The sequence below is a fragment of the Glossina fuscipes genome, unplaced genomic scaffold (assembly GCF_014805625.2).
Source record: "Glossina fuscipes isolate IAEA_lab_2018 unplaced genomic scaffold, Yale_Gfus_2 2, whole genome shotgun sequence".
Classification (NCBI taxonomy): Eukaryota; Metazoa; Arthropoda; class Insecta; order Diptera; family Glossinidae; genus Glossina; species Glossina fuscipes.
In genome coordinates this window covers 3842798-3855782 of record NW_023998416.1, presented here as the reverse complement: position 1 = coordinate 3855782, position 12985 = coordinate 3842798, and the positions used below count along the sequence as shown (strand labels likewise).

General features: G+C 32.6%; 1 protein-coding gene across 2 annotated transcripts; it reads right to left on the bottom strand.

Moving 5' to 3' along the window:
- Window positions 1-3673: 3673 nt before the first annotated feature.
- On the bottom strand, window positions 3674-7173 carry LOC119633817 (uncharacterized protein KIAA0513). 2 transcript variants are annotated; one of them, XM_038027584.1, is made up of 9 exons: window positions 6442-7173; window positions 6177-6336; window positions 5712-5778; window positions 5529-5642; window positions 4948-5453; window positions 4545-4890; window positions 4074-4473; window positions 3895-3989; window positions 3674-3820 (listed from the first exon to the last, which is right to left on the bottom strand). In XM_038027584.1, exons 2-9 carry the CDS (start codon window positions 6330-6332, stop codon window positions 3744-3746), a joined length of 1761 nt encoding a protein of 586 aa, XP_037883512.1. In that variant the 5' UTR covers window positions 6333-6336; window positions 6442-7173; the 3' UTR covers window positions 3674-3743. The 2 variants fall into 2 exon arrangements, with proteins under 2 accessions (XP_037883512.1, XP_037883510.1); XM_038027582.1 differs by having other exon boundaries at window positions 4545-5453; window positions 6442-7172.
- Between the last annotated feature and the right edge of the window lie 5812 nt (window positions 7174-12985).

The following is a 12985-nucleotide window of genomic DNA, read 5'->3' as shown; positions in this document are numbered from 1 at the left end:
TTTTTTTAATATATATTTTTTTTTTTTTTACACAGTATTGTTATAACTACGTTTTCGTTTCTTCATAACATACGCTCCTATGCATTAGCATTAAAATAAAATAATTAGTTTCGCTTTCACAATTTGTTTAGTTTTTATTATATAGAGATTTATGTGAAATAAAACTTTCTGAATCAAAATGTAGCTAAAAATGTGCTAATATTTCATTGAGACATACGTGCATAAATATACATATATAGAAAATGTTAAATTTGTAAGATTTTAAAAAAACTTTTAAAAATAAAATGAAAAAATAATTGAAAATTTGAAATATTAAATAAAAATGCCATCAGTTTTTTTTTTTCTTGTTTTATTGATTTAATAAAATTTATTTATTTTATCATTTAAAATACATTTATCTTTTTGTTAAAATTTTAGTAAAATATTTTCATTCTGTTGCGTTCTGTCAATTTGTTTTTCTTTTTTTTTTTTTTTTCTATTGTTTTTTTTTACTACTGTACTAGATTTATAGTGCAGTCAGAGAAAATAAAAATTAATAATGAGATACATAAAGGAAATTTTTGATCGCTTACGAGAGCTAATAATATTCCTTAAGCAATAGTTACAATTATTAGTAATAGACTTCTATGAACTAAAAAAATAAAATAATTATAAAACATTTTGTAATCAGATTAGCTATATATAGCCAGCAGAGTTCCATCAATTAACAGTCCTATCCAGAAAAGGAAAGATAAATAAACTCTTGTTAACATGGTTGTGGTTTTTATCATTCTAAAGCGAATAATTAGAGATGATGATAGGCCTCAACATTTCCCAAAGTAGGTTTATTGAGCCAAATACAATAAACATGTCTGAATTCTCCAGTGTAGTCTAGGCCCCTAGCTTAAACGTATTCTCTGACTCTCTGGAGGCATAGTAGGAGACACATTTTCTTTCCACACTCAATAGTCAGAGCCGCTAAGATCAGAGACCCCAAGTACTTATGTTAAAGAATTTGAAATGGGTCGAGCTATATGTTTCGTTATACGGTTTTCATATTTAGTTTTATTTATACAGAGTTGATGGGCAAGTATAGGAATAGAACCGATCACCTGATTAGCCTATAACCGCAGTTTTTATTAAGAGAATACGAGCTTAGAAGCCATCTAAGTCGATGAACTCGATTTTCAAACAGGACTGTGAAGACTTCTGTTAAATAAAAATGTTTTTCAATCCATTACACCATTACATACGTAAGTCCGTAAAAGCCGCTTTCAGCGTTTAATGATATCGTAACTACTTTTGATTAACATTATAAGGATTCAAAAATTCATTCTAGCGTAAACTGAAAGCTTACTGAAAGCTGAACAATTTTGTGCTGCAAATATTTTTTTTTTAAAAAGTTCTATAGAAAGTTAAAAAAACATCATAAAAAATAATACCTTGACAGAAAAAATTTTTTAAGATTGCATATTTTTGATCCCTAAATTCAATTTGAACCTGAAAAGGAAATAATAATAATTCTCTTAAGGCTCTGCCTGTAAAATTTCATCAAGCCGCTGAGGCCACATTATATTGTATACTAGTTCTAGTCTTAGCAAAAAACCTAGAATCACTTTTCTTTAAAAAGGGAGTTCTATCAGGCAATTTTCAGCGCCCAAAACAAGCCCATAGGGTCTTTTTCAAAAACCTATAAGATGAACAGTACCTGTACTGACAATGAGTGAATAAAAATAAATAGTGAAGGAAATGAGTGAATGTTTCGTAATAAAAATGAAGTAACTTCTATGGAATTTAGAAATAAAGTTTATTATACGGAATTAAAAAAAAAAAACTTTCTAATAGAGCATTACGATGGAACATTACTCCTCCCTTTCGTACTGGCATCTAATTTCATATTAAACACAGGACTTTGTAGGGAAACTTCTAACATTCTATATAAGAGTGTTACCTGTAGACTGGACAGTCATTCTCTTAGTAAATATTTATTGATCTAAGAAACCTAATACATTTGCCTTTTTTTAGTGTCTCGTATGACTTTAATTGAATTTTTTTTTTACACGATTTAAAAGTACTTAAGATCCTAACGCAATTGGCTTTTTATAGAAAAGATTACAGACGCACTATGAATTGTATGCTAATGTCTTTAAATTTAAAACAAAACATTGTTTTTTCTCTCAACTAGAGGCATTTAAATTTTTGATCATTCACATGATATCCGTCTACACACAAAAGAGGTTTAAGTCCATCTTTTACATTCAATGCTTTGTGATTCAGTGCACATTGTCCTTATTTTTCAATACAGTCAATATAAAAATGAATCAAGACTTTACGATCTAATAATTTCAGTTTATTATATCTGCTATCGACGAGTACTGGACTTTTCCTTTCTTTTGTAAAGGCCAAGCTACCTCAAATTAGAAAATCGATAAAATGCATATATTTTCAATTTACCTTAGGACCTGCGTGAATTTCTTCTGTCTTTTCTTTCGGCTCTTTCCCTTTCCTTTTAAAGTCTACGTTGAGAACGCTTGCCTATAAACTGATCAATACACACTTAGCAGAGCCGCAAATGGGCACGATTCGTTTACAACCTAGCCTACAAAAAATGACTCTGGTAATGAAAGATTCACGCTCAGGCGAATAAACTTTTTCTATTTATTTCTTTGCTGATAATTTGGTTTTTTACCCTTGAAAGCAAAAAGGCAAAAATAATTTCAAACTATCAAAGTGTATTAGTTGTGTCATGCTTAGGGAAATTCAAAAAAATTTTGGAGAATCCCCTTAATAAGAGACAACATTGGACTACTCGAAAGCGTCCCAACCCCTTAACTATACAGTTCGTGTAAATAATTTTTTTTATACCCTACATCACTTACGATGCAAAAGGGTACATTTAGTTTGTGCGGATGTATATAACACCCAGAAGAACTGCAGATAAACTCACTTTTTATCATAACGATCGAATCAGATCTAAACTTTTTTATCAGTGCATCTGTGTGTCCGCCTTATCTTCGTTTATTCAACATACGGGGCGCAATTTTTGAAATATATTGATGAAATTTAGTACACTAACGTGTTTCGATCCAAAGACGAGCACTAGCGAAAGTGGTTCGGATCGGACACCTTTTGCGGCCTTCCTTCCCACAGAAAGCCTTATTTTAAAAAGTGATTTCATGAATAATTATAGGATTGTGTAGAGTATTTAGTGGGCCGCGGCACACTATAGCGTTTTTAAGGAAAACAGAAAAAAATAAAAAAAAACAAATAAACAAACAACGAAATAGTTATAAATTAATTTAAAGACATTTTGTTACAATATTGACGGATTTTATGAGACGTTTCGATAAGAAAATCCCGATACAATGACAGCGATAAATAGCTCATAAACCTGCCCTATTTAGACAAGTTTTTTTTTTTTTTCATAGAGCAGTGCACATCGTATTTTTTATATATTTTGTTTGATTTTATAAATTTTATTACCTAATGTTAGTTTTTATTATTTACGTATAGTAGAGATGGAAAGAGAAAAATTATCGAAAGAGAACAGGTAACGCGTAAAATTTATAAACTATTACTAAAAATTGCTCGATTTTGTTTTTCGCTTTTTCATACGAAATTACAAACGCATTATTTTATCACAATTTTTTAAATAAATAAATGAGCTTTTTTTTTCTCTCTTTTTATCTTATTATTTTTTTTTTTTTTCTTGATTGCAACATTTCGCAAATATTTCTTATTTGCTTTGATATCTAATAACTGACTCAGGAGTGCTTGGCACCCCATAAATCGGTTTCATGATACATACGATATATATTATCTCTAATCAATTTGATTTTATCTGCAATGGACAATGATCAAAGTATTTAAAAACATCAGAGATTATAAAGAGAGTATTTTCGCTGTTTGACCAACCTTTAGGTAAATTAAGACCAGTGACTTGCTTTTTGTAAAACTCTAAACATACATCTTGTGGTACACCAAGCGCGTGGATATTACAGGTAAAGGATCTATAGCAAAAAAAAAAAAAAAAAAAAAAAAATTCTTCTACTCTTTTACTCTGCGCATTAACTTAAAGCAAGTATTGTTCTTACCCCAATTGCCGAAAAGCAATATTTTCCATTTCCTTATCTACTTCCAGAGCTACTTCATTAGTGATTTTCGTATTGGTAAATTTCTTCGCCTTACATTGATGGCTGTGTTGCGAAGAGCTCGAAGAGGAATTTTCATTCTTAAGCATTGATTTCTCATCGATTTTTTGTACACTTTCATTAGTAATTAGTTTCTCTTTATTCTCTTCGAGTTCCTTTTTTGATTTTTCTTTGGCCTTACGTCGATCGCATTTCTTTTGCCGGGCAGCCAAGCGATGTTCTCTTTCCGTTTGCATTGAGTCCAAATATGCAGCCGTCCAAAATCGCAATGATAGCCATATGGGTTGTTGGCGCATAAAAGTAAATAGATATTCCCGATACGGGTCACAACCGGGAACGTCAACTGAAAAATAAATTTCCAAGAACTCTTGAAGCTATTTGAAAGAATGGAAAGAATGAACTTCAGGATCTCACCCTCCCTATAAAAAACAAAACATAAATTCATTATAATGGCAGCCGGCGGATAATCTTCACATTCGCTGCATTCAAAGAGAAAAATAGCGAAATGCTGTACCAGCAAATGAAATGTTAGTTCTTCAATGCGTTTCGATTTGTTTTTCTGTTCCAATAAAAATCTCGTAAACCATTGGCGTCCAATGTCCAAACGAATCATTGCTCCGAATTCAGATTTCGATTCTAAATCTATGGTATTCGCACTACGAAACAGTGTCTCGGTGAAACGCTTCATAAACTCTTTGATGGGCTCCTCACCAGCACGGCAATCGAGACTGATAGATGAAGCCCATGAAGGCACGGAATTCTGGGACTCGGAACGTATAAAATTACGCCAATCGGTAGATTCCATACTGGGACTTACTTGCACTTCGGGATCATCCCGTAGACTTGTTAAGGTACTGCTATTTGAATTCTTACGTCTAGAGGGTGGTAAACGCATGGAATGATTGGAACTAACGCCTGCCGTTTGAATATTACCACTATTGTCTGTAATTAAGTGCTGTTGTTGTTGCTGTTGTGAACTGATAATAGTATCCTTTTCATAAGGAGGCTGCACCTCAATATGAGGTGTTCCTTTAACATTGACCGTAGCAGGTTTTATCAAATCATTTAAGCGCAATAAATCGCGTTGCATATCAAGTTCACTGCGTCTCGCACCAGGTATTGCTCGGGCCCGTTCATATCCACCGGAATTTCGGGATTCTAAAGAATCAGATCGGGTAGTGCTGCTGACATGGGATTTCTCTCCAGCGTTGTTTGGAAAAGATCTCGAAGAAGTTGATGTAGACGACGAAGACGAACTGGACGAAGAAGAGGAGCGTGATTTTTCATTTTGTTTCTTTGAACGCAAGGCATCCAACCGCGGTCCTAAAGAAATTGTTGTAAATTTAAAAAAAAAAAAACACACACACACATAGTTCCATCTCTATTCAATTTACTCACTTGGCGCTAAATTCGGTTGTCTATACCGACCAGAAATGATTTCTTCATGAGCCCGACGGGCCTTAACACGTCTCGATTCATAATCAATTTTTGTATAATCAATCGATTCATCAACTATTGGAAAATATTATAATTTTCTATTTAATCGGCATCAATGGCATTAATAAAAATCTATATACTTACATTTTGGTATTTCCTCTTCATCATCATCACAATAATCGGAATCACTGGAGCTGATGTTTAAAGTAAGCTGCAAGAAGTAAAAACGCTTGTATTCCACATAATGAAAGGGTTATTTTATAATTGATACTCGAAACTATCTTTTTATCTATTCATTTAAGACAAACGTTTCGGCTGCTACTTATAGTCCTTCAGATTCAAAGACATATGCTATGGCATTTTTTGTCATGTAAACTTACATGTGCAGTAAACATAGGCAAGTAAGACATTTATTTATTACTGCTGCGCTTTCAAATTTTCAAGGTTAACACACACACTTTAGATCAATATTTTTTACAGTAACACACAACACACACACACACACACAAAGACAAACATATACATATATGTATAATACGCGCTCGAATGCGTTCAAGCACAATCATATTTTATTATTTAACGGTTTTTCGTACATACATACCAACTCACCTTACTAGAAATGCCGTTTAACAATTCATTGCTATTGCCTAAAACTGTCAGAAATTTTGATTTCAACACCCCAATAGCTGGGGTACTGCGTCCCATAAAGGTTTTAATCCGTGAAGTTTCGCCAACCGGAGGAGGCGAAGAGTTAAACATTTTCATATAACTAAAAGAATAAAATATTAAATCACAGAGAAACACACTTTTGAATACGTATGAATGTGTAGAATTGTCTAGAGGTCACATTCGCAATACAGGTGCATACACTTACACATACGCAAGGAGAACGAGTGTAGGCCTGTACGTGTAATATGCGGGCTTACAGCACACAATTTGACTTTGACACTTTGCTTGGCAAAGATTAAAACAATGAGTTCAACGTAACTATTGAACTTGAGTGTTGTTGTAATATTTTATGTTGTTGGATTTTTCTATTTTTTTTTTATTTTTTTTTTTATTGTTATTATTTCAGCAACAAACGTACTTAATACACACACTGGCACTGTTATCACACTTGACTGGTCGTTGTAGATTTGACATTATAATGCTCACCGCCATCGTTACGTTCAGTATTATAACCAGCATCAGCTGATTCGGTTGCTGTAAGCAGCACAATTTACAAAATTTACAATGCTTCCTTTTTCTATTTGTTTTCATTTCAAACAATTTACACAATGCATGCTCTATACTATAAGTGTATGTGTTTGTTGTGAATTTATTGATTTTTACACAAAGTTCTTGAACAAAAAAAAAAAAAGAAGAGAAATACTAGAGAACCATATTTCCTTGAACTTCACTTGGGCAGCTTATCGAAATTATTCTACAATCGCTTTACATTTTAACTATTTATTTTATATCATTTATTCCCGTAAAAAAGGCACTTAATTTATTTCGCAGTTTGCATTAAGACAACGTTTTACAAATTAAGTTTATCTGCATTGTTTTTTTTATTTATTAATTATTTATTTATTTTTTTTTTTTTTGTAATTCAATTATAATAAATGAATTTTCTTAAAAATTTGTTAATAAAATTTAAGACCTGCTGTTGTGCTTGTATACATTTGTATGATTAAATGCGTATGAGAAACTTTTTCCTTTACTAAATATCTATGCATCATACAACACTTATACGCTAGAGTAAGCTTTTCTAACATCGCATAACGCTTGCTGTTGTGTTTACAGAGTTAAGTAACAACAGTTTTTTTGCAAAATGATTTCTATGTAAAAATAACGGAAGCTTTCTGTTAAACAATTTAAAAATAAAAAAATTTTATGCAACAAGTGGATTAACAGTAAGTGAAAGTGAAATGAGCCTAAACCTAAAAGGTGCGATAGCTATTTCATTAATATTCACTTTCGTGCAAAAATCCTTATAAAGTTATTCGTAAATGTATGTCATATTAAATGTGAGTTAAAAGATGTTTTAAGAAAATATATATAAAATTTAATTGTAATTCACAAATAAATCGTGGACTTTAGAAGCATCCCACTTTTATAAGCTAGAAAAAGCAAAAACATGGCGAATATTTACGCCGAGATTTGGATCGTAAGCTATAATTCATATCCGGATTGCCTTATGAAATTTTCCCTCGAAGATAGTTTTCCTTCCATCCCTGACTGGAAACAGTGTTTGAAACCATTTCGATTGCAATTTAATGATTTTATCGATACTGAAAATTCAACTTCTGCAAATTATTTATGAAAGCTCGAAATACTATCCGCCACGAATTTGAGCATTTCAAGTTTTTAACTTGGCTTGTGGTGGGAAGCTTCTCATTTGAATCAGTATAATGAATTTTTGACGTAAAAGCTTTCACTAACGTCATCGAGTTAAATATTCTAAACAAAGTGTGCACGCGTAGGTCTGCTTGGAACTTATGTGTAGCGTCATTAACCCAAATTGCGACAAGTGAGCAGAATACATTTATTCGCTTGTAAAACAATCTTTTTTTGGGTTCAAACTTTTCAAGAAAATTAAGTTATGCAGACGCAATTATATTAATTGATTATCTGCAAATCAATTAAACAATAGCTAGGAAATAGTTTGCAAATAGTTTTTTATATTCATCAATGAAAGATGAGGAGCACATCGGTTCTGTTACACACCCAAAGTACCTGAGTTTTTTAGATGGAATAAGAACTTGGTTTTGTATTGCAGATTGGTTAACTTATTGCAGATAAATTTACAAAAATCTGAACGTAAGTTCTATGGGCAATGCTTCATTTTTTTTTTCAAGATTTTTATAACGGCCAGAAACTAGCTTCAAAAGCCATATAAAATACATCAATTCTTGGCCAGTTGCAAATTCCGAGCATTTGTGCAACTGTGTAGCGTCTATGATTAAAATTCTCTCGTTTGCAAAATGGAACATATCATCTACAAATTTGGAATAAAGAGCAAAAACTGTGAACAAATTTGTTGTCGGTGTTTTTTGCTTGTTACTCATAAACTACAACACGTACACTATATAAATTTTCACTTTTATTCTGAAAATAGAAAAAATCATCCCTGCCCACCCAATGTTATAGAATATGAAAAGTTAATTTTTTTCTCTTCTCTTAGTCTCTCTTCGGATAATTAGTTTATTTAATTAATTAATTCATTAAAAGCAATTCGGAAGCAAGACTTATTCAATACAAATCCAACTACACATAATGATTAACATTGAGTACGTAGACTGTCAGCTATTAAGCTGCGATTAACAAGAAACTTCACAGTATCGTACAAGTGCATTACTTAGTGTGGAAAAGATTTTCTCAAAATAGAATATTGTAGTGGCATTGTCTATTGATGGCTGTTTGGTTTGGAGTTGGCATTCTATTAAACGTGCATGATAAACGGATATTTAGAAGAGGAGTTCTTGCCTTGCAACGATGATGGTCCCTACATCATAGAAGAGACTTGTAAGTTGAGCAATCGAAATCGATTTATTGCATTTCGACCATTTGTTTTGATGCTCTTCAAAAAAAAATACAAGCTCATCGATTGACGATTGCACCAATACTTTTTTTAACAAATATCGCTCTTAACAATCAGGCCTCTTCGCATGAGTTGCTTCCTGCCTGCACGGAAAATTGTGTTTGCTGAAAGAAAAAAGTTATGCCGACCAAAAGAAGTCATTCAAAAAGAATGATCCGTCGAGGGCAAGTGTGCGGATGTTAAGGACATTCTTATAGGCGTGTCTCTTGACACAAGGATATCTTTTTGTTTGACTATAAATAAATGGGTTTGATATTAGAACGCTCAAAACTATTCTGCGATTAAGGTAATAAAAAAGAAGTAATAATAAGTAAGAAAATTATATTCGGCCGCGATCGTCTCTTGTATTCTCTTGACCGTTACTCTATCCGTACTTTCAAAGCCCTTGTATTTAGTATCCAATTGATTATACCGCGAAGAAAAAGTGAATCCTTCACTTCGCGAGGTCCACCATAACTATTCTCGTGTTGACACATTTGCAGCCAGAAAAGATGTCTTCATATCAGGAATGCGCAGAATAATTTTCAACATTTTGTTTTGTTTACTTTATGGATAATAAACAGAAAACGTAAAGAAAGTGAAAGAGTAAAAATTTGTCACTTCTAACTTTATATGGATGTGGCCGATTTTTTCCATTTTTTTACATGAACCATAAGCCATAAAGTAAATACAGAAAATTTTTCCTTCTGTCGTTTATAGTTTCTAAGTAATAAGCAAAAAACAAAAAAATTTTTGGTGGGTGTCCAGTGTGTGTGTCCAGTTTGAGCTTTACCATGAGCGTGTGCGTGGAAGAACTCCTAATGCTTTTGGCATCTTCGAAGCCATTAGCTGCACTTTTACGAACAGGAGAACGTTTACCGCGGTGATTACACAAACGGACAGATGGACATGCTTGGAACGGATCAAGTATATATATGTTTGATAAGGTTTCTAGAGCTTCCTCCTGGATGTTGCAAACTTTTTGACGAAATAAATATAACCTGCATCCTTCGGTATCGGGTGTAAAAGAAAAGAAAGAAGAAAACAAAACCTTACGAATTTTTGAGTAAACCAGCTAACTGCGTAGGATGTGTAAATACGTCAACCTAAATCTTTATGTCGGTGCATATGATGTGTGTAAACGTCATACTAAATAAAAAATTATGAGTCGACATAAAAATGCAAAATGTCATTTATGTCTAATACACATCAAGCACACGTCCGTGATGTAGAAGTTATTTCCCTTACAATGTATTAATTTTTACATCACGGATTAATTATTTCACCTTGTGCTTCGGGATTTCCCTATTTGTTGTGTGTTCCTTGGTAATTATTACAAGAAGATGAAAAAAAACACAAACTATGAAGGCCTTTAGTAATAATTTGTGACAGTAACACGATGCTTATTAATTTCAACGAAACTTTCCCCTAAATTTTTAGCATCTTCCTATGTCATTATAATATCAAAAGAAAGTAAAAGGTAATGTATTGTAAAAATGACTTAAAAAATAGTTCATTATGGCTTCATATTATCGTTCGACATGGGTGATGCTGTCAGTGCTGACATCCCAGCTTTGCGTGAAATAAATCAAAGAAAATTTTATGTTTTCAATAAGATTTTTTTTTTCCATCAAAAAATCGTTAACATTTTATGTGATAAATATTATACCTTATCCGCTTTGACTTTGACATTTTCATAAAATGTATTATGTGACGATTTGTAGTACGTGTGACGTGTATACACGTCATTGCTTGATTTCAGTTATGCAATGACTTAGGGACTTTTAAAAATTACCTAATAAGCCCCATATCAATAAGGTTTACAAGTAAAAATACTACAGTGAGACAAGGCCCATCATTCGATACATTACAGCAGGCAGAAGTTATTCATAAAACGACTTTTCAAAATAAGCCTTTGCATAGGAAGTGGTCGCACGAACGGCACGATTTGCACGGTTTTCAATAGCAGTTGGACACACACACATCAGTCTACCAAATTTCATTAAAATATTTCAAATATTGCGGCATATAGGTTAAGCACAAGAACACAACACAGACGGACAGAGAGACAGACAGACAAACTTAGGTCGATTTAGAAAGTGATTCCAAAAGATAGGCCAGCTTGAAGAGGTTATGCAACAACCATCCACACAGGTTTAGTATACACCTATACGACAAGTAGTTCCACAAGAATATAACAAAACAAAATATATCAGACCTATATAAAATACGTATCAGCAATAATAAATTATTTACTTGGAGTTAGTTAGCGATTCCACACCATAAGTTGTAAGTAAGATGTAAAAAATTCCAAACCCCAATGAGTACAATTAACACAACTCATAATTAAACGTTCAACTGACTTATTTCTAGACCAGAGTACAATGATAAAACACCAAAAAACTATGGGTATTAAAAACTATCATTGTATGGAGGCAAGGTCGATCCTTCACCACCTCGCTTAAGACAGTGTTTAATTTATCTTCTTAATAAAATACCAAAACTTACTACTTATTATTTTCAAGAATCTTTCATGGGAGCCTTTATATTGAAGGGGTCCAAAAATAAAAACTGGCGTGATTTAAATTTAACAAAAAGATTAGTATTTTTATCAAAGATCTTATCTTGTTTTTCATCTTTGTTGAACATAAAATATTAGAAAGTAGACTTTCCTCCTACATAGAGGCTCCCTTTTGATGAGAACTCTTACATTTTGCATAGAATAGTGCTGACTAGTGCAAAAGTGGAACAAATTACTATTATAACCCAATTTTCGAATATTGTCCCCTCCCACATCCTCATATGAATTTAGTATGCCGAAATATTATTACTTATGTAAATTCTTGATTAGCATCAAATTCTGAATCGATTTAAGCATGTTCGTCTGTCTATCTGCCCGTCTGTTCATCTGTGCAATGTCTTTAGTCAACATGCTCTTAAGCGATCAACTTCAAATATGACAGAAACATTGGAAGTTCATGAAGACAGATTGAAATCGGTTAGAGAACCCGCCAACTGTACCACAGAAACTGAAAACACTTATCCTTTTCAAAAGTAATAATAAATTGGTTTTTTGCTCACATTATTCACAAACCATGGCAGATCAATCCACAAAAATTTGAACGCATCTTTGGACGATGCTATAGCACCTGTACGAAAATGGAAAAAAGAAGACGAAAAAGTAAAAGAGCTACATTTTCAATCTCTATAATAGGGATTGGGCGCCCAGTTTTCTTCTGGGCATTGCAAGCGTTTTGACGAAACGAATATACCCCTCACTTTTCGATGATGGATATAAAAAAAGAATTGTTGATCCGGTGAAAAGAAGTTCTTAGAAGTTTTCGCGTATACTTTTCACTGCAGTATATGCAGCATGTTTACGTTTGATTAAAAAATGTAATGCAAAAGTTTGGCTAAATTTAGGCAAACACAATCTAATAAAAGTTCTTTCGGCCGTTTAAAATAAATGTTTAGAGAAAGTTTCCGCCAAAGACGTATTGAAATTTATAGTCTTTCAAAAAGACTGCGCCAACATTTCAGTTGCTGTGTACATGTTTACAGGTGAGTCATTGGCAAGTGTGACCTCCGTAATTCACAGCAATATAGTTCATCAAGAAACAAAAGGATTGACAATTTTTCCATGCAGTAAAATCAATTCATCGAATTGCGATAGTGAGGGGCAAAGCTTCCTATTGTTGTGCTTATCGAAATTTCCTAAACAATATTCAATTGTATCAATTTTGAAAAACTTTCGCTAAAATGCAACAAAAAATGCTGTTGTAAACAAGTAGAACACAATATGAAATCTTAAATACTTTCAGTTTTTCTGTTTTTTTTTATTTAGAACTATCTTTCA